The sequence below is a fragment of the Petaurus breviceps genome, unplaced genomic scaffold, assembly GCF_028583685.1.
Source record: "Petaurus breviceps papuanus isolate PSGF00001 unplaced genomic scaffold, PetGlider_PUasm1.0 90784, whole genome shotgun sequence".
NCBI classification, from domain to species: Eukaryota; Metazoa; Chordata; class Mammalia; order Diprotodontia; family Petauridae; genus Petaurus; species Petaurus breviceps.
In genome coordinates this window covers 12,605,428-12,627,287 of record NW_027187345.1, presented here as the reverse complement: position 1 = coordinate 12,627,287, position 21,860 = coordinate 12,605,428, and the positions used below count along the sequence as shown (strand labels likewise).

The window sequence follows — 21,860 nt, the reverse complement described above, 5'->3', positions numbered from 1 at the left end:
AATTCATTTAAAAAACAATATAAGGGCCAGACAAAGCCTGGTTTTGTAATCAGAAAACCCCAGATCAAGCCCTTTGCTGCTTTGGTTGATGTCCTCAGCAAATTATTATAAACCTCAGTTTTCTCAGTTGTAATATGGGATTAGTGACATCTCCACTACCTACTTCAGAGAGTTTTTGTGAGGAAAGTACCTTTTAAAATTCCATGAAAAGGTGAGCTGTTATTGTTTCCTTCTGTGTTAATAGTACTTGTTGAAATCTGCTTCTTTTGCTTTTAGTTCCTTAGTAAGAATGCTGTTATCACTATTTGGAAACCTTTTGTATTTTGGGCACAACAAATGATATTTACAAGTTTGGTTTACTTGGTGTATATTTTCCTAACCAACAGATGAATCTTGGTGTTACCAATGGAGCTCCTAAAGGTAAATGAATAGCTTATTCATTAACTTTATTGAAAAAAATTGATGAAATCTATAAATGACAGAGTTTAAAAGAGGGGATTAGCTTCCTAAAATGCTTGTGAAAAGGTATTTACTTGGTGCTTTATTGTGAAGAAATTACTTTTATTCCTTTTCTTCCCCCTCTCATGACATAAAACTTTTTTGCTCTAAGAAAACATTAATAGTGCAGTGTGTTATCTTTCCACAAAGTATTTAAAAAGCAGAGGCCATTTTATTAGAGGGCATTTTTTTCACAGGGTAGACAATTTCTCTTCCCCCTCTAGAATTTACTCTACTATGGATAGGGAAATCTGTTCAACTTTTGCCCCTGCTGGTAATTATAGAGATCATTAGGGCCTGAGGGGAAGACCCTCCGGGGGAAAACAACTTGTTACCTGAAAGTCAAACTGAATAAACTCAAAGATATGCAGAATGAAATCCAGAGGTCTGAGGTAGGAGGCAGGAAATAAAGTGTTTTTAGAAGTTTTCCAAAGCTGAGGAGGTTAGTGAGGAATGTCAGGGAGAGAATACTTTTACAGAAAACAAGGGCCATTACAGCTTCTTTGAAATTATTTTATGGAAATTTATGGAATTTATTTTATAGTCTGATGGTTATATCCTCTTCTGTACCCCTCTGTTGCCTTCTAAGTTAGCTCCATGTGGGACAGGGCAAATTTTAACTTAACACTCCAGGACAATTGCCTTCCTTTAGAGAAATATTGGTGCCTGGAATCCTCTGAAAATTGTTAAATAATGAGACATTTAGTCAGTCACAGAGCAGTTCTTTTTTTTTTTTTCCAAGTGTACTGTGAGGGCTCAAGTTCAATGTAGAGAACCACACAAAAAAGGGGAATGGAACTGAGTTGAGGAGGGAAAGAGAACAATAATCCTTTATAGTAAAGGTAAAATTTTTGGGCTCCAACAAAGAAGTTTCAGAGAAATATAGCAAAGTTGGATTTTTGCAGGGATAGCAAGATTTTAAAAAAATCTGTGATTTGTCCAATGTGTCAATGATGAATGAAATCTTCTTTGTAAAAATAAATAGATAATTTGGCATTGCTGAAGAATCAATCATCAATAGTTCAACAATCATTTGTACCATATATGATGGTACATGCTGGGGATATGGTAAAGATGAAGCAGAAATAACTAGAATACCCATGTGACATTGACAAATCACTTAAAGTCTCTGAGTCTCAGTTTCTTTAGCTGTCACATGGAGAAAATTTACTTATACCACCTAGCTTGAGGGTTGTTGTGAGGAAAGCATTTTGTAAAGTTTCTTAAGATGATGAGGTATTATTATTGTTTGTTACTCTCTTTGTTAATAGTATCAGAGAAAACATTTCATTAGTTTTTCAAGATTCCACACAAGTGAGTTTTCCAGATACCAGAAATTTATTCCTCTAAGTGTTTCAAATAGTTTTATTTAATTACTTTGTGCAAATTTCCCCTAAATCTGTTAAGCATGACTCTGCCTTCTCAAACTGCCTGAATCACTTTAACTTTTTTTTTATTATTGAGCAGCATGATTATGAATATCAGTTATTGTTCTGTGCTGCTATAATGCATCAATACCCTCAGAGGATATTTGTTTTCCATATTTGTCATCTTTCAAATTGTCTTCACTGCCCCATCTTCCTCCTCTTATTTGTAAAATAGGTAATAACCAATATTTATTCCAAATAATTCTAAATAATATCCAACATCGCCTTAATCTAAATTCGGTGATGCTATAACCAGTTAACCTCATTCCCTTTTTTTTCCTACTTTTACCAGTAAACTATTTCTGTAGTTGATGGGTTAAGATTAAATGGGCTACTGTAACTTTAAAAAATTTGGAAATACTTTGTACCACAGATATATTTGAAGAAAAATTTTATTTATTCCTAGCAATAAATTGTTTCAAGTTCCTGTTCTTTTTGAATTCTTAGGACAGTTGTTTTTTTTTGTCAGTTTTTGTCTTCCTTTCTCTCCTCTCTCCAGGTAACTACTTCTAACATGACTACCTTTTTTTGACCTGGGAAATAAATCAAACAGGTTAGAATTATGTCAAAGATCATAGTAAATAAACCTGAATGACTTTTTGGCATATATTTTATTTACTTCAGGGCCTTTGCCAACCACTTTTTGTTTTGCTTTTGGGTTTTGGTCTATGTCTCCAATAGTCAAGTCTCTGGATGAATCACCTCTGAACTAGGGGTCTTGACTCTGTTCATTTTGACTTCACCAAAAATATCACCAAAATTAGAACTAGAAATAAGGTTTTTCTAGTGTTTTTAAGATAAACAGAAAAAGTAAGATTGAACTCAAGCTAAAACTCTTGCAATGTTGTTGTTATTGTTGTTATTAATTGTGTAGTACAGGTTATGCTCTATGGAGTATGCAAGGGAATGCACCTTGTAGAAGTGCTCATTTTAGAAAGCATGCATTAGGGCTTCCCTGTAAACTTTGGGGGACCCAAGGGCATAAGCTGTTTTAAGGAGCCTGTATAGACCTATTCCATACATGCTCCATGGAGTGTAACCTCTGCTATACTTATCATCCCATGCCAGCCTATTCTTTTTCCTCTTTGGATACTCCTTTAGTACAAAGTTGTAATCAAATGTGCTTTGGGACCCTCTACATTTTTGACATTATAGAATCACTGTATCACAGAATTTTAGGATTGCTAAGGGACATTAAAATCTATTTCTTCTAAACTATACACAAAGGGAATCCCTGAAGTAAATTACAATAGCTCATCTTCCTCAACTCCCCCCAAAACAACCTTTTCTTGTAAACGTACAATATGAAATACATTTTTTAGTAAAAATTAACTTTAGTAAGTTTTTGAGCCTCCTTAGAAAACTCATTCCTACAAATCCAGGGCCAAGAATTAAATGAAACATGGAAACAATTCTTGTCACAATGCATAATAGTAGCTAGTATATTTCACACGTTGATTCTCAAAACAACTCTGTCTTATGATTATATAGCCTGAGGACACTGATGTTAAATGACTTGCCCAGGGTCACACTGTTAAAAGTGTCTGAGGCAGGATTTGAATTCAGGTATTATTGATCCCAAGACTAGCACTCTGTTCACCATGGCACCTAGCAGACTTTAGTAATCCTTTCCTTTCTATTGTCTCTGACATACCTTTTCTCTACACATGGATTCTGAAGCAGGTTTCAGGGTTATGAATTAGGATCCCTACTTTAGAAAGTTATGTGGGAGAAAAATGGAAAGACTACAAAATTACTGAACACATTGACATCAGCGTAAGACTTTCTGAGGCAATTGGTCTCTATTTGTAAGTATAAAACTTGTGCCATTCATATGTCTTTTTCAGTACCCATGTTCATAAATATGAACTTTGCAGATTCTCCTTTTTCACGTATCATTGACTTCCATTCTTTCAGACCATGGGCAATTTTGATATGTTAATGTTTGTTCTTCCTTTGTATATAGAAGACGCAGCAGAAACTGTGTATAATGTTACAGTTCGTCAGTCAGAGGCAACTGACTTATATAGCCAGTTAACTTCAACCTTGGATAAATCCCAAGAAGAAATGTTAGCAGAAAATGCTCCTATATGCAAAGAAATCTGGTTTGACTTTGATGACTTCTGCAAATGCTTCCAGTAAGGATTAAAAAGTTTCACACCCCTCTATTTAATATAGCTGGGTTATAAAGTATTCATTTTTCAACTTGAGTTTAACTTTCTTTTGGAGTGTACTATGTGGGAAATCAAGTAGGTTTGTGTAATTAGATGATTGGGTACATGGAAGGGAGCAGAGTATAAGGAAGCTGGAAATGTAATGGAAGGAACCAGAGTATAATATTATGTAATAATATTATTATATATATATATAATATATAAATAAATATATTACATAATATAATAGTATAATATAATATAATAAATACATATTAAATACCAAATAAGAATTTGTATTTAATCCTGCAAGATAATAGGGAGTCATTAGAGTTTATTGAATAGAGATAGTTTATGGAGTAGGATTGATATGGTCAGATCTATGCTTTAAAAAAAAATCTCTATGGCTGAAGGGTGAAGGATGGATTGGAGTGGGGAGAGACTTGAGGCAAGGAGACCAATTAGAAGATTAAGGTTAGGAGAGAATGTCATCTGCATCAGTGAAGTATCCAGATGGATGAAGTCATGGGTTATTTGGAGTACTCAAGTATTATTAATACATTTTAACTGGTAGTGCCCCATTTTGAAAGATTGACCTTAGTGAATTCTGCCAAACATTTAAAGATAAACTAATTCAGATATTAAGTACACTCTTTGGAATAATGGACAAAGGAGTCCCACCATACTCCTTTTATGAGAGAAATATGGTGCTGATAACATATATTAGGAAAAACAAAAATGGAGAAAGAAAATTACAGACCAATATCACTAATGAATATGGTGCAAAAATCCTAAATAAAAACCTAACTAGGAGACTACAACAAGGTATCACAAAAATTATACATTATGAACAAGTGAGATTTATACCAGGAATGTAGGGATGGTTTAACATAAGAAAAACTATCAGTAACAAAAATAACAAAAGTAACAAAAATCATATGAGTATATCAAAAGATGCAGAAAAAGCTGTTGAAAATACAACACTCATTCCTATTAAAATATTTGAAAGCGTTATGTATAAATGATTTTTTCCCCTTAAAATGATAAGAAGTATCTACCTAAAACCATCAGCAAAGCATTATTTGTAATGGGGATAAGCTAGAGAGCTTTCCAGGAAAATCAGGAGTGAAACAAGGATGCCTGTTATCACTAATATTGTTCAATATTGTACTAGAAATTCTAGCAGTAGCAATAAGAGAAAAAAAAAGTTAAAGGAATCAGAATGAGCAATGAGGTAATAAAACTATTTCTTTTTGCAGACAATATAATGATATACTTGGAAAATCCTAGAAATGCAACAAAAAAATTAGTTGAAACAATTAATTTTAACAAAGTAATAGAATATAAAATAAACCTGCATAAATCATCAGTATTTCTATATATAACCAATAAAACCCTGCAAGAAGAGATACCCTATTTAAAATAACCATAGATAACATAAAATAATTGGGAGTATATTTGCCAAGGCAAGCCCAGGAATTATATGAACATAATCATAAAACGCTTTTTAAACAAATTAAACAAATAAAATCAGATTTAAATAATTGGGGCAATATTAATTGTTAATGGTTGGGCAAAAGCCAATACAATAAAAATGACACTTCTACCTAAACTAATCTACTTCAATGTCATTACAATTAAATTACCAAAAATTATTTTATTGAGCTAGAAAATATAATAACAAAATTTATTTGGAAGAATAAAGGGTCAAGAATATAAAAAAATTGGGAAAAAATGTAAAAGATGGAAGCTTAGCAGTACCTGGCCTTAAACTGTATTTGTACAAATAAAACCAGTGTAGCCAAGATTAGAAGAAAAGCAGAAAATTGGGGAAAACTTTTATAGACTTTTTCTCAAATTCAAGTCTTGTATCTCAAATATATAGAGAAATTTGTCAAATTTATAAGAATATGAGCCATTCCCCAACTGATAAATGGTCAAAGGATATAAACAGCCAGTTTTTAATGAAGAAATCAAAGCTAAATATAGTCATATGAAAAAATGTTCTAAATCATTTTTTTTAAGCAATTGGGGTTAAGTAAATGGCTCAAGGTTACATGGCCAGTTATTTCTGGGTGTGGTACTAAGTATATGAGCCCGGATTTGATCCTCAGGTCATCCCAATACTGGAGCTGGTGCTCTTACTCACCTGGCTGCCCCTTCTAAATCATTATTGATTAGAGAAATGCAGATTAAAAGAACTTTGAGGTATCATCTTATACCTATCAGGTTGGCTAAAATGACAGAAAGGGAAAATGACAAATGTTGGAGAGGATGTGGAAAAATTAGGACACTAATAAACTGTGAACTGTGAACTTATCCCACCATTTTGGAGAGCAATCTGGAATTATGCCCAAAGAATTATAAAACTGCGTATATATATATATATATCCTTTGACCCAGCAATACCACTATTAGGTCTGTTTCCCAAGGGGAGGGAAAAAGGAAAAGAACCCATATGTTCTAAAATATTTACAGCAGATCTCTTAGTGGTGACAAAGAATTAGAAATTGAGGGGATGCCCATAAATTAGAGAATGGCTAAACAAGTTGTGGTATATGGTTTTGATGGAATACTACTGTGCTGTAAGAAATGATGAACAGGTCGATTTTAGGGAAAAAGAACATGAAAAGACTTGCCTGAAATAATGAAGAGTAAAATGAGCAGAACCAAGAGAACGTTGTATATAGTAACAGCAGTATTGTTTAAAGAATATTTTTTTCTGAGTATTATAAGTGCTCACATCAATTACAAAGGACCTATGAGGGAAGATGCTGTCTACCTCTAGAGAAAGAACTTTAAATAGAAGTATGCATAGTAAAGTTATATATATATATATATATATATATATATATATTTGTATATATTTGTATATATATGTATACATACATATATACATACACATAAGTACATGTACGCATACACAATGGCTACCTATATGTGTGTATGTGTATCTGTATATATGTATATGCATGTATATATCTATATCTATTATATATGTATATGTATGTGTATATGTTTGTATATATCTATATATAGCTACAGATATGTGTATGTATCTGTGTCAGATGGCCTTCTCTAGCACAGGGTGGAGAGAGAGGAGGGAGACAATTTAGAACTTAAAATGTAACCAAAACATAAAATTGTTAAAAAGGTAACATTGTCCTTAGGCTTATGTCAATATTACAGCGAACAATTTGTAAAGAGAGAAAAAATGATTGAGTCTTACCCATTGTTTGATTTCATCCTCTGTTCAAAACATTGTCAGTTGGCTGAAACAAAGGGATTTTTTTCTACCACAGTCCTTTCAGACTAGATGGTCTTAAAACAACTGAATCAATGCAGTCTTTTTTGTTTTACCTAGACTTTCTTTTTTTTAATTAAATTTTATGTTTATTTTTCTCTCATTTGGTTTTCAAAATCCTTCTTAAGCTACTCTATGGCCTGTTCCCAGCTCATATTTTTCTTGGAAGCTTTTGGTGCAGGAGTTCTGACTTCGTTGTCTTCCTCTTGTTCAGTGCTTTGATACTTTTTGTCCTCAAAAAAGGAATCCAAAGTTGGACTTGCTTTGCTTCCTTTGCTTGCTCATGTTGCTACTAAGTTACTTGACTGAGCTTTTTGCCACAGTAGAACTCAGCTACCAGAGAGGGGAGCTCTGTCGCAAATTGCTGGAGTTTTTGCAGCTGCTGGAGCTATTAGTTGGGTGCCCTCTCTGAAGCCTCCACTGGCTTTGGCAAACTGGTCACGTATCCCAAGACCTCCACCCTAGACAATGATCCAGATCCAAGCAGGTTAAAGCAAGAGGGATTACCTCTCATACTGGTTTCTTGGTCCCCCTACAATCCGCAGGCCAGGAGCTCTGAAGCAGCCACACAGTGACAGCTACATGGCTGCTGTGTCTCAGCTGCTTTCCCCTCCAGGGGGCAAGGGTTGGACTGCACTCCCAGACTCCTGGTTCCCAAAGTCCACACTGCACTGACCTCTCACTTTGTCCTTAGTATCTATGGCTTGGTAATGCTGGAAACCTCCATGGCTGCTGGTGATCTGAAGTCCCTCCAGCTGGCTGCTGGTTGTGGGCACCCTGAGGCTAAAATCTTGGGCTCACACAGGGCTGGAGTCGGCTCCCAGAGTGCTGCGCTGGCCCCTTCCTGCTGGCCTGCTAGACTGTCTTCAGCAAGAAGTTAGCTTCTCTCTTTCATTTTGTGGGTTCTGTAGCTCCAAAATTTGTTTAGAGTCATTTCTTACATAAATTGGAGGAAGTAGAAGTGGGAGCCTTGCAGAAGTTCTGTTTCTACTCCGCCATCTTGGCTCCCCCAGACTTTCAATATATTAATTCACCCAGGCTGATTAAAGATTCACTGTAATTTGTTGCCTAACGTGGTATTTGCATATCAGAGTAGAATTAACTAAGAACGAATTGTCTTTTCAGGAATGTATATATTTTCCACAAACCAAATTCATATATGTGTAGCTATCAGAAGTCAGACTTTAAGGTAAGTGAAGTATTAATTTTTTTTTTTAAGAATCATATCACTTTAGGACATGAAACTTTAGTCTGATCAAATATTTATGCATCTGTTGTGACACACACACATATATATATATATATATATATGAACTTATTTCTTAATATTACAGACAATGGTTTGTAATCATTGATTTTTATTCAAACTCCCTCAACTTTTATCTACTTTACTCTTCTTTATCTTCTTAATCTATGTGAACAAGTACTCCTTTATCTGCCAGGCTACTATTTTTAGGTTCCTAATATGGGTAGACAAGTGGGTTAATTAATAAATTGCATTGTTATATGCAAATCACAAGTAACAGACTTTGATTTCAAGGGAGAAATACAAAAATTTTATTTCCCAAACATCTTCCAACACGCCTTATTTTTCTGTGTCCTATCTCTGTCCACATTTAAGAGCTGGAGGTAGCAGGGTTCAGAAGTATTCAGGAAGAGTCATTGTAGGGCAACAATTACATATAACCTACTTTCACCTTGCAATTAGCCACAAGCTAAATTTTTATATTTTTAAATATATTTTTATATAATTTTTTAATCTTTTATAGCTCAGCAATCATTTTTAAAGCACTGGGTGCCCACAGTGTTCATCTAACTCTCTAGTCCAAGTTTAGTTGTCCTTAGGATTGTCCTGAGTATTAGAAACTGTAATGTGACATCTTGTCACATTCACTGCCTTGTGGACACTCTTTGGATTTTTCGCCAGATAAAGGTCAATCCTGAAATTTCCATGGGCTCTGGAAAGCAGTCTCTATAAAAGGCTAATTCTGAGCTCTTCTGTGAACTCAAAGCCTGACAACTATAATCAGAATCTTCAGGCTTTTCCTTGTGTTCCTAAGTAGCCCTGATGATGAACCTGGATTGCTAGTGCAATTACTGTTATCCCAAGAAAAAACTAAATTGTTGGTTCAGTGAGCCCCAGGGCTATAGGACAATGGCTACAACTTTGTTCTCAATGTGACTTTAAATTGACCATTGGGAAGAATTTTTGACCAAGGCCTGAAAGGAAATTTAAAGAGATAGTAACATATTCCTGATGTCAGGCTGCTCATGTTTCCTCTGATTCTCATCACTTATACCCTAAGCAGGAAACAACCAAATAGATATGAAGGTCAGTCTAATCCATTTGTCATAGCGGTGCTAAAATGTTTTATGGGAATTGTTGATTTCACGCATGTGATACTTAATATTTAGTACTTTAATACCAACTGAAGGAGCCACTTCTGTCTGCCCAAAAGATTGCCTTCCCAGTTACTATTCAGACACATGGTTCCTGCATCAAGGCAGGTTCTCCAATCCCCACATCAGAGCTCTGGGCACAGGTATATCCTAGAGATAGATATGGTTCCAGTTTGTACTAATAAGCTACATTACATTTTGTATCCACCAAAGGAACAAAGACTAAATGAAACATCCAGATTAGAAAATAGTCTCGAATTGGGTTAGGCCCCCAATATTATAGAGATGACTAAAATGAATCTCAAATGATAATCTTGGAATGAAATACAAGAGTGGGAACTGGAGTTGATTGCATTAGAGAGATACAATGAAATGCTAGTGAATATTTAACAGCCACCTCTTTGAAAAAAAAATATGGTGCAATAAACCTTTAAGTGTAATCTTCTTTATTAAAAATTTTCCCATCATTTTCTTAAGTCTAGACAATCAGCAAAACAATAAATATATGCCTGAATTATAGTCTTTGTAGATTTCTGAGGTTTAAATGCTCATCTTGAAAATTTAACAGTAGGCTCTTGAAAGCATGTTGGAGTTGGCTCCAGCACACCTCCCTACCCTAACTACTTAGGAATATTCTTAGAACCCCAAGGGGGAAATGTTACTCTGGAACCTGAGACTCAAAGGGTGAGAGTGGGACCTGGGATAAAGATGCTTTAGAGATTGAATGGATTATATTGGAATTTAGGAAAGCCCTTTTTGAGTTTGATAGCATAGATTCAACTGGTAGAAAAATTATCTCAAGAGAAATAAATTTGCAAAAGACAGCTTCTGCTGTAGCCATCATAAATGAATCTATTCTACCACAAAATTTGATTGAAAGAATAAAACCATTGAAGGGCAAGCATGCAATCATATAATTATCTGTTGTTGTTATAGGGGGAAAGGTAGAGCTATCAAGGAATATTTCTACAGATAAAAGCTAGCCAGCATTTATATAGTTTGAAAAGCACTTTACAAATTCTATTTCATTTTATCCTTGCAGCCACCCTGGGAAGTAGATGATATCCCCATTATACAGATAAGGAAGGGAGGCAGAAAGCCGTTAAGTGACTTTCCCAACATCATATAGTTAGTACCTGTTCTCCTGACTCCAGGGCCAATACTCTATTCACTGCATTGCATAGCTGCCTAAGTAAGATGGATGTTGAATACATCATGGCAGAAGCAACTCAACAAGAAGGCATTTGAAGATTGTATTAATATTTAGCTAGGAAATACAGTGAATACAAACACTATATCACAAAGACAACACCAAAAAAACCCACATATAATGAAATCCATCAAAGAAAAGTACATAAATTAGAAAGTCCAGAGCCCCTTATTCAGCAATTGCAAACAAATGTCAAAGGGTAATAAAGTGTCAAAAAGATAATGCAAGAATTTAAATTAGTGTAAAGGACATACTAAGCAATTCAAAACCAATTTTTTAAAAAAATCTTTACTTTAGAGGCTTGAAAAAAAAGAAATTGGAGGAGAGAGAGAACTTCTCAAGAAAGAGGATGTGGAAAAATCTCTCGTCACGAAAAGTCCAATGCAGAAATACAAATCGAATAAACAAGAAACAGAGAGCTTCTCCACAATTAATGTAATGAACAACAGAAGTTAAATCAAGGTCAAAACTGGAAAAGCAGAGTGACTGTAGAAGATCCATAATTATGGGCTCTAACATTTCACAGGGGTTCATGAATTGCCTTCCAAGAAATTTGCCAGCTTCCTTTCAGATACATGCTTGATCCCACCTTTCATAACAGAAGACATTACATACTTGCTATTAAAAGATGAGAACAAATTACCTACAAATGTAGTCCAAGTATATATTTATATACTTGATATAAGGCAATCATAGCTTGTTTCACTAGAAAGTCTAAAAACAATGACAGGAAGACAATATAGCAGTCGATAAGCAAAAAGATTGTGTCAGAGAGTACAAAGGGTTTCAAGAATAAGAACTTGTTAGTTCAGTCATTTGTTCATTCGTCATTTGTCCTTTGTTCTCAAAAAGGATCATGACATCAGGGAGGTTATGTCATGCCTTGCAAATGGATTGAATTTAAGTGAGGGAAGACTATGCAAAGTCACCAGCCTTACTTTCTCCTCTGGAGCCATCTAGGTCCTGTGGCAAGATATAGATCAGGATGACTGGAGATGGCCCTAGATGCAGTGGGAGATGTTGGCCTTTTTAAGAAGCTAAGGTCATTCCCAGGTCTCAGTTTGACTGAAGCCTGTTCAGTTATTACTTGGTAAAACATACCTAACAGCTACATGACATCTAAACTGCCTTTACTGATTATAACAAAGTCTTTCTCTTAGTTCTATACTAATGATTTAGTCTTTTACTGCAAATATATAAAATACATCCAATTATAATGAGAATAAATGAATAAAACATTTGCTACATGTTTAGTATGCACTAAGCAGTATATAAATACGTAAGTATACAAATAGGATATGTATAATATGAATTATACACTTATAATTTGTATATAAATATATAAATGTGGTATACAAATAGGAAAGTAAGATAGTTTTTCTTTTCAAGGAGGGCACATTTTAATGGAGGAGAATGCTGTCATATTTAATGTAAACATAGAAAACCATTCTTTATTTAAAACGTGCCCCCAAAATAATACTGTCCAGAAAAATTGATATAGGGACAGGTAAGTGATGCAGTGCAGAAAGTGTTGAAGCTGGAGTCAGGAAGAGCTGAATTCAGATCCAGCCTCAGATACTTTACTAGCTGTGTCTCTGGGCAAGTCACTTACCTCTTTTTTCATCAGTTTCTTCATCTGTAAAATATGAGTTATAATAGCACCTACCTCCTGGGGTTGTTATGAGATCAAAGAGATAATAATTATAAAGTACTTAGCACAGTGCCTAGTACAAAATATGTGCTTTATAAATGTTAGTCTTTATATAAAATATGGCATTTTTCAGTGAGGTAGATTAAGCCCATTATATTTATGTCCAGCTGTAAATTCATTATAATTTTCCTAACTAGAACTAAATGTAATTTTCAACTTAAACAAGGACTTGAACCAAAATAATTTATTAATTACCTGATATACAGAGATGATATCAAATTAAATGAGTAAACAAACAGATAACTTCTCATGAAACAGCTCTTTCATTTCATGGAACCTTTCTCCAAAAATAATATTTGAATGAAGTAAGTATAATATTGTTGATGTGCTTCGAGGAAAGATAAAGGCTAAAAAAAGGCTTCAAATTTACATCTGAAAGTTACAGTGAACCGCTGGATAAAGGCAATCCTTACATTTGTCTTAGTCTCCTCCAGGTAAGACTTCGTGAAAATAAAGATATTAAAATAGAAGACTGGGTCTGAATAGGTTGGCCTTGCTGGCAGCCTGAAATCAAACCTGAATGGGAAAACCTTAATTAAAGGAATTAATAATATCTATAATATGCCCTTCTTGATGTACACTTCCTGAATTCTAAAATGTACCATAACAAATTTGCAAAATTTTTTATTAAATATCTTAACAGTATTAATGAAATACAGGACTTAGCACCCTAGGGTAACTACAGAAAGAATAACACTTTATCACAAAAGAGAAAGAAGTCTGATAGACGTTCTTTGATCACATGGTAATAAGGTAAAAAACAAACAAACAAACAAACACCAAACCCTACAGAAATACTTTTGAAAAAAGTGAATATCATTTCACCAAGTATAATAACAGTTGATTACAGGTTTATACCATTGGATTTGTCAACTATAAGTGTAATCAAAAGATCCTCCATGGGTGACATATGCATAAACTCAATCAAAGATATGCCAACAATGAAGCATCAGATAGTTTTTGCCTATGGATTTGCTTATGGAAAGAGGGGATTTTGATGACAATTTAAAATAATAGGTCGTTGGCAACAGAAATTTTCTTTTTCCTTAAGGAGCTTGGATGTCATGATTAATGTAGGTCATGCAAGGAAATGGTTGAGACTACATAGCATATCACTGCAGACTGTAAAAATGTAGCATCTACCCAGTATCTAGGAAGACATAACTTGGTATACAAATCTATACATTAGAAACCCACTCTTTTTTTTTTTAAAGCAATTGGGGTTAAGTAACTTGCTCAAGGTTACACGGCCAGTTATTATTTCTGGGTGTGGTGCTGAGCATCCGAGCCCGGATTTGATCCAGGTCATCCCGACACTGGAGCCGGTGCTCTTACTCGCTGAGCCACCTGGCCGCCCCTAAGCAATTGGGGTTAAGTAACTTGCTCAAGGTTACACGGCCAGGTGTAACCCACTCTTTTATATAATTTAATAAGTTATAACTTCCCATACGACAGACATAGACCTTAAATGCCCTGAAGAACTGAACCGATAAATTATCCTGGAAGTGAACTATAATCACAGACTGATCTGTTGACTATGTAACATCGATATTATTGCCCAGACACAACATTAATCCATAAAAACTTTAAAACAAAAATTTTATGTCACTGTACCAAATACTCATATTCCCCAAAGTACATGAAATGAAAAGCTTTTAAAATATAGAGACCTGGCAGAATAGATTAAAATCAGGTGAGAAAAAGGATGACATAACGTTCCTGTTTTTCTATGTACTACTGGAATACTGTCATCTACCTATTCCCTGGGCATGCTTGCAGTGAGCCTTCAGAAGATGAGCTTATATTTTAATACTTTTATTTAATTACAGCAGTTATTTTATCCACCTGCAGTAGTATAAAACATTAGATGTAAAGGAATGATGACATGATAGTAACTTGTCTTAAAACAAATCTATTTTTTCAATGGGGCTCACATAGAACCCCACTGGAAATATGAGAATGCAATAATGATTATGATTTTATATAATACTTGAAGATTTGCAAAATGATTTGTGCTTAACCCTCTGAAATAAGTAGTGCAAGTATTATCTTCATTTTGTTTTCCTTGCAAATAGAGGAGGATTTGTTTTTATCAGGCTGGAGGACTCCCTTTGGCAACACAAATCACAGCTCACAATATGGACTTAGTAGACAAGGCCATGGGTTTTGCCTGAAGCACTGAGAATTAAGTGACTTGATCAAGGTCCTGCAGTTATTTCCGAAGAAAGGATTTTTAACATAGATCTTCCTAAGTCCATCGTGCTCTCCATGGTGCCATGCTGCTTTTATTCCTATCTTATCAGTGAGGAAACTGATGATCCAAGAGGTCAAGTGATTTGCCCATAGTTACTGAAATATTCTCACTTGGTATAGTCCTTATCCTCTACTTTTACCACTAGCTGTTTAGTTGTTGCTGAAGTTAGTTATAGGTTATTAGCAGGGAAAAACATGAGAAAACTTAACAAGAACTGATACATAGAAAAGTAAGCAGAACTAGGAAAACTGTACACAATAACTACAGTGATGTAAATGGAAAGAACAATAACGTGAAACTGAATGATGTGTAATTATAATGAGTAGATTTGGCCCCAGAAGAATTGATAAAAGCACCTCCTTCCCTTCAGTGAACAGATTGGATTCTATAGTATAGAAGAGCTTGAGGACTATATAGAACAAAGCAAATGACCAAGACTTGTTAGTTTCGCTGAACTGTTTCTTTAAACCTTTGTTATAAAGAAGGCTTGTGGGGGGGGGGGGGGGGGGGAGGGGAAAGGGCGGGGTTGTAAGATATACTTGGAATTTTTCTTCTGCTTACATGTTAAATTACTTCCTATGTATGAAGAAATTATATAGAAAAGTTTAAGAAATACAAGGTCCATTATATTCACTTTACAATATGCCTTATGTTATGGCATGAACTTTAAATGGAACATTGAAAAAGTCTAATTGTTAACATTACTAGCCCTGAATTACGTACTATTTACCCCTATTCTTTCAGTCTGCAGATGACCGAGTGTTTTATTATTTATTTGTGGATAGTCTGAAGCCTATTGAACTTCTGGTTTGCTTTTCTGCATTGGTACGCTGGGGAGAATCTGGAGGTAAGAGATCTATGAAGAAAATAAATACAATTTTTGTTGTGATGCTAGGGATGGCACTGTGCAATTAAAAAAGAGAGAGAGAGTACTTTATACTTATTGCCTTTATTTCCTCACCACACTGATACTCTTCAACTCCTTGCAATCTGACTGCACACCCACTGTTTTACTTGAATAGTTTTCTTATAGGTCACCAATGGCTGATTGATAAATTGATGTGATATTCTTAGCCCTTTTCCTTCTTGACATTTTCACAATATTTAATTAATACTGTGGCCAATGCCTTTCCTTTGTCACTTTCCTTAATCTTTGCTTGTATGCTAGAACTTTTCCCTGGTTTTTCTGTCTGACCATCCCTTACCTATGGACTTAATTGGTTGATCATGCTTTTCTCACCCCATTAATGTGACTTTCTCCAGGACTCTGTTCTTAGCTCTCCTCTCCCCTATACTAAACTTTCCTCTCTAATTCCTTCTTCTGGCTTAAATTATCTTTTTTTTCCCATTCAATTAATTCCCTAAAATTTCTCCTGAACTCCAGGAAGAGTTCTACCCTTCTAACTTACTTCCAGACATCTCCACATGGATATCTGACCCAGATGTCAAACTAAACATGTCTGTACCTGACCTCAGCACCTCCACACCTAAACCAACCTTAACTTACCTCTTTTAGTTAATGTTACCATCATCTTCCCAGTCATTCAGACTCATTAAAAAACCCACCTTTGTATATTCCCTCCCCCTTATCCATCACATCCTTTAAATCTATATACTTTTCTCTTTTTATATTGTCACTCTTAATGCCTTCCTTCACATATTTTTTTCAAAATACTGACTTTCATTCTGTGTCAGTGTCCCCCTAGGTCATTGTCCTGATTCATCTTCTTTCCCTTCCCTGTCCCTTCTCTTTCCTTCTCTACTCTCTTCTCCTCTTTTCTTTCTCAACCCTCTTGTAGTGAGCTTACTATTTTTCAAGGCTCTAACTATTTTTTATATAGAATCTTTATTTTCACTTCTTATTTCTCTCCTCAACTCGTGTCCTTTATCATCACATGCCTTCAGAAAATTTCTACCTACCTGTCAGCATCTTAAAATTAATGTCTAAAGCTAAGCTGCTTATTTCTCCCTCTTTCTGCCCCCAAATCTGACCTTCCTCCAAACTTCCGAATTTATGTTTTTTAATCTATTTATTAATTTACCTATTTATTTTTAACATTCATTAAAAATTCCAGTTCCACATCCTTTCCCTCCACTCTCTCCCTCACCAATTGAGAAGGCAAGCAATATTATATACATTACACATGTGAAGTCATGCAAAACATATTTCCATATTACCAAAAAGCAAGAAAAAATAAAGTGAAAGAAAAAACATGTTTTATTCTGCACTCACAGTTCGTTGGTTCTTTCTCTCAAAGTGGATAGCCTTTTTTATCATGAGTCCCTTGGAACTGTCATGGGTCATTGTCTTGGTCAGAGTAGCCAAGTCTTCCACAGTTGATCATCCTTACGGTATTGCAGTTTCTGTGTACAGTGTTTTCCTAGTTCTGCTCACTTTACTATGCATCAGTTCACATAATTCTTTACAGGTTTTTCTGAAATCATCCTGCTTGTCTTTCCCTATGGCACAATAATATGCCTTCACAATCATTATTGAACAACTTGTTCAACCATTTCTCAATTGATGGGCATCCCATAATTTCCAGTTCTTTGCCTCAATTTCTGTTAATGTGGTCCCACTGCACAGTCACACAGGTTGACCATTGGAGTCATCCATACTCTTTCCTCCTGTTCACTTCCATATCCAATCAGTAAATAAATCTTGCCAATTTATCCTTTCATAATATCTCTTATATCTATCCCTTTCTCTTCACACATAGAGTAAACATCTTTGTTCATGGCTTTCATCACTCCTCACCTCCACTGTTGGAATAACCTCTTAGTCATAATCCCTGATTTTTCTCTCTATCTTCTCCAAACCATTTTAGGTGGGGCTGTCAAAATGATCTTTCTAAGGCACAGACCATGGCACACCCCTGCTCAAAGAACTTCACTGACTCCCTTTTGATTCCAGAATGAAATGCAAATTTCTCATCTTGGAATTTAAAGAGCTACACAATATAGGTTCATGTCTGCCTTTCTAGGAATTTCATTTTCCTTTTTTTTCATAAACTCTTTAGACAGACTCTCCTCGTCATAAGCTAGACCAAAGGAAATAATATATAAAAAAGCACTTGGCAAACCTTAAAGTACTAAATAAATGGGTATCATTGTCATTGTCATCATCACCACCATCATCAGGAAAGTACTCTCTTCTTACTTTTGCCTTTTGCAATCCTTATCTTCCTTCAAGGCTCAGATTATTTCCTAAACAAAACTGTTTCCAAGCCCTAGTAGCTAATGTTCTCTTTCCTCAAATTGCTGAATGTTTACTTATCTGTTGACACATTATATTACCCAGTAATACATAAAAATTTTTATGGTCAGTGTTTCTCATTTCTATCTTTTTTTTTTTAACCTGTTCAGGCCAGCACCAGGTACAGTACTTTGCCTATGATAGAATCATAATAAATGCTATTTAATAAAATTGAGCACAATTTAAGGCTCAAAGGTATCCTATGGGTTGATGATCAGACTTCATCCTTAACACCATTTTAACTTGGTTTTCTTTAATTTTTTCTTAAAGCCTTACAGAAAGACAGTCCTTTCGTAGAACCTGGCCTGCTTACAGCAGAAACGTTTTCTTGGAAATCTCTGACTCAGCGAAATCTTGTACTAAAGATACATACATATGCTACCAAAGCCACAATGATCCGCCTTCCTGTTGGGTGTGTAATTGCCTTGGCTTCTCTAATTACAAGAATCTCCTAACATCCTGAATAACCATTGTAAAATTCAATAGTATTGTCTAAGACCAAGCTGTCAAACTGTTTACCTGAAATCACCTGAAACATATTAAAATATAATTAGGAAATATTTAACAAAATAAAAATACAATATAGAAAATGTTAATTCATAATTGTTTAAGTCAATATGCTGTGTGAAAGAATCTGTTTTTTATTTGAGTTTGATACATTGTTCTAAGAAATTCTCCACAATTTATGGCTAGATCACTAATTGTACAATTTTACTATAACTTTTACTTCTAAAAATAAGAACTTTATTAAATATGGCTTATTTGATAATTTCCCTGTAAAAGACAGTTTAGGTAGTTTTCAAGTAGTAGCTCATATCATATGATGTGGGAGAAATATCTGCTCTGTCAAATGTAACATTAAACAGGATGTTTTTGGTGAATCCAAATTTCAATCTTGTCCATGAAGGAATTTAGTGGGCTTTATAGAATCAATGACATCCCCTTCCCCCACACGGCACTATTAAGACTGTGGGAGGTATTGTCCTGTTCTATATATTTCAGAAGCTAGAAAACAAGTTATGAGATATAAAAATTGGCGTACAGTGCCTACAGACAGCCTTCAGCTCTCAGGGTGGAGGCACTCCGTGGATCTGCCCTTAGAATGTGTGTATCCATAGCATTGAGAACAGCGCTTGAAACATGGTAAATGTGTAATAATACTTGTTGACTGGCTAAAACTGAAATCTCCAAGCCCTCGTCAGTGTGCTTACCTTGAACAGTCAGCCAGAGAATGCAATTATTTTAAAGCAAAGGTAGTCAATAAAATGATGTAATAAGAAATATAGCAACAAGGTGTTCTCTCCATAAGCCTTTCTAGGGCTTACATATTATTTCAAGAGGAAGAATTGACACCCATAGGGAACATACCTAGAGAGGTACATAAGTAAGGAAACTATATGGCCAACATATTTACTTGGAGGAAAAAAATCAAGACAAGACTTTGATACCCTAGGGCCACTGATATCTTCTAGTAATGTCGTCTTGCTGCTTCTGTCAGGCCTTCTTCATGATATTCTTGTAGCCTTTGCTAGACACATAATCTTTGCGGTAAATGGCTTGGAGTCTCCCCATGCTTCCAGCTGAAGACAAGTTCTTGAAAAAATGTGTGATGCCATGCTTTTTTTTTTTTTAAAAAAAGCATTGAGCCTATATCTATATTTTTTCTTTTAAAAAATTTTTAAATTAAAACAAAAGTTTTTTGTTTTTTTAAATTTTTGTTATATTTTTATTTTTTTATTTTTAGTTATATTTTAGTTTTCAACATTTTCAACATTCATTTCCACAAGATTTTGAATTACACATTTTCTCCCTGTCTTTTCCCTATCTCCACCTCCACCAAAATAGCAAGCCTACTGAATACCCCTTCCCCCAATCTGCTCTCTCTTATATCCTTCCCCATCACCCCCTTAACTTTCTAGTAGGACAAGATGGATTTCTATCCAATGCCTGTATATCTTATTTCCCATTTGCATGTAAAAAACAATTTTTTAAACATTTGTTTTTAAAACTTTGATTTCCAGATTCTTTCCCTTCCCTCCTCATCCACCCTCACTGGGAAGATAAGCAATTCAATATAGGTTGTACATGTATAGTTATGCAAAACATTTCCATAGTAGATATATTGTGAAGGACTAATTATATTTCCCTCCATCTTATCCTGCCCCCCACTTATTCTGTTTTCTACTTTGACTCTGTCCTTTCTCAAAAGTGTGTGCTTCTAACTACCCTCTCCCCCAATCTGCTCTACCTTCTGTTACCTCCCTTCTTATCCCCTTCCCCCCTACTTTCTGTAGGGTAAGATACCCAAATCAGTGTGTATATTATTCCCTCCTTAAGCCAAATTCATTGAGAGTAAGGTTGACCCATTCCCTTTTGCCTTCCTGTTCTTCCCCTTCATTGTAACAGTTTTCTCTTGCAATTAACCCTATTCTATCTCTCCCTTTCTCCATCTCTCATTACATTCCTCTCACCTCTTAATTTTATTTTTTAGGTATCATCCCTTCTTATTCAACTGATCCTGTGCCCTCTGTCTATGTATACATATACACATATATACACACACTCACATATGTGTATATGTGTATAAATACTCACATATGTATTTATACATATATACACCCTCCTATATAAACATATATATGTATGTATACATATACATACACACACACACACATATATATTCCCTTCAACTACCCTCATACTGAGAAAAGTCTCATGAGTTACAATGATAGTTTTTCCATGTAGGAATATAAATAGTTCAACTTTAATGAGTTCCTTATGATTTCTTTTTCCTGTTTACCTTCTCATGCTTCTCTTGCTTCTTGTGTTTGAAAGTCAGATTTTATGTTCAGCTCTGTTTTTTTCATCAGGAATGCTTGAAGTTCCCCTATTTTATTGAATGAACATATTTTCTCCTGAAATATTATACTCAGGTTTGCTAGGTAGGTGATTCTTGGTTTTAATCCTAGCTCTTTGACTTCTAGAATATCATATGCCAAGTCCTTTGATTCCTTAATGTAGAAGCTTCTAGATCTTGTTATCCTTTTTTTTTTGCTTTAAATTTCATTTTATTTCATCCAATTTAGTATACAATTAATGTTTTTCACCAACTTGGGGTACAGAAACTTTCACAGGCTTCACAATTTTTTGTTTAGGTGCTGCCTTTGTAGGTGCCTTAGCAGCAGATGCAGCTGTCTTCTTAGTTGCTTGTGTAGCCTTTTTTGCTTCCTTGGCAGCCCTGATGGCTTGTTCTTGTTGGGCCTTTTGAACTTCAGGTTTCTGGTTGCTCTTGGCTATTATATCAGCAAGAGAAGCCCTAGTGATGGCCCTTTGGAATTTAACAGCCTGGCGAGTTCTTTTCTTTTGAATCTCTTCGGACTGGCCCTTCTTGTGCTTTCTTCTATACAGGACAGTCTAATTGATCTGCCGGGGGTTCCTCTTTGAAAGAAATGCAGACTCACATTTTGCATTCAAAAATTGGAAAACCTTCCCGTTTGTGCAGGTGTAGCAGCTCCCGTGACCCAGGTAGATCTTGTACCTGCTGAAGCTGCACAGCTCGACCTTCATGGCTGTAAGCAGGAGAAAGATGGCGAGGGTCTTGTGTTATCCAGATTGTGTTTTCCACAATACTCAAATTGTTTCTTCTT

General features: G+C 35.1%; 1 protein-coding gene and 1 pseudogene across 1 annotated transcript in view; one reads left to right on the top strand and one right to left on the bottom strand.

Moving 5' to 3' along the window:
* ADGB (androglobin) overlaps positions 1 to 21,860 on the top strand; it is a 214,258-nt gene that overhangs the window by 98,716 nt on the left and 93,682 nt on the right. Inside the window, exons 14-18 of the mRNA XM_069069729.1 lie at positions 387 to 420; positions 3,892 to 4,063; positions 8,508 to 8,571; positions 15,702 to 15,804; positions 18,484 to 18,625. Of these exons, the coding sequence (XP_068925830.1) occupies positions 387 to 420; positions 3,892 to 4,063; positions 8,508 to 8,571; positions 15,702 to 15,804; positions 18,484 to 18,625 (515 nt within the window). The remainder of the gene's footprint in view (positions 1 to 386; positions 421 to 3,891; positions 4,064 to 8,507; positions 8,572 to 15,701; positions 15,805 to 18,483; positions 18,626 to 21,860) is intronic.
* On the bottom strand, positions 21,295 to 21,780 carry LOC138147355 (large ribosomal subunit protein eL24-like; annotated as a pseudogene).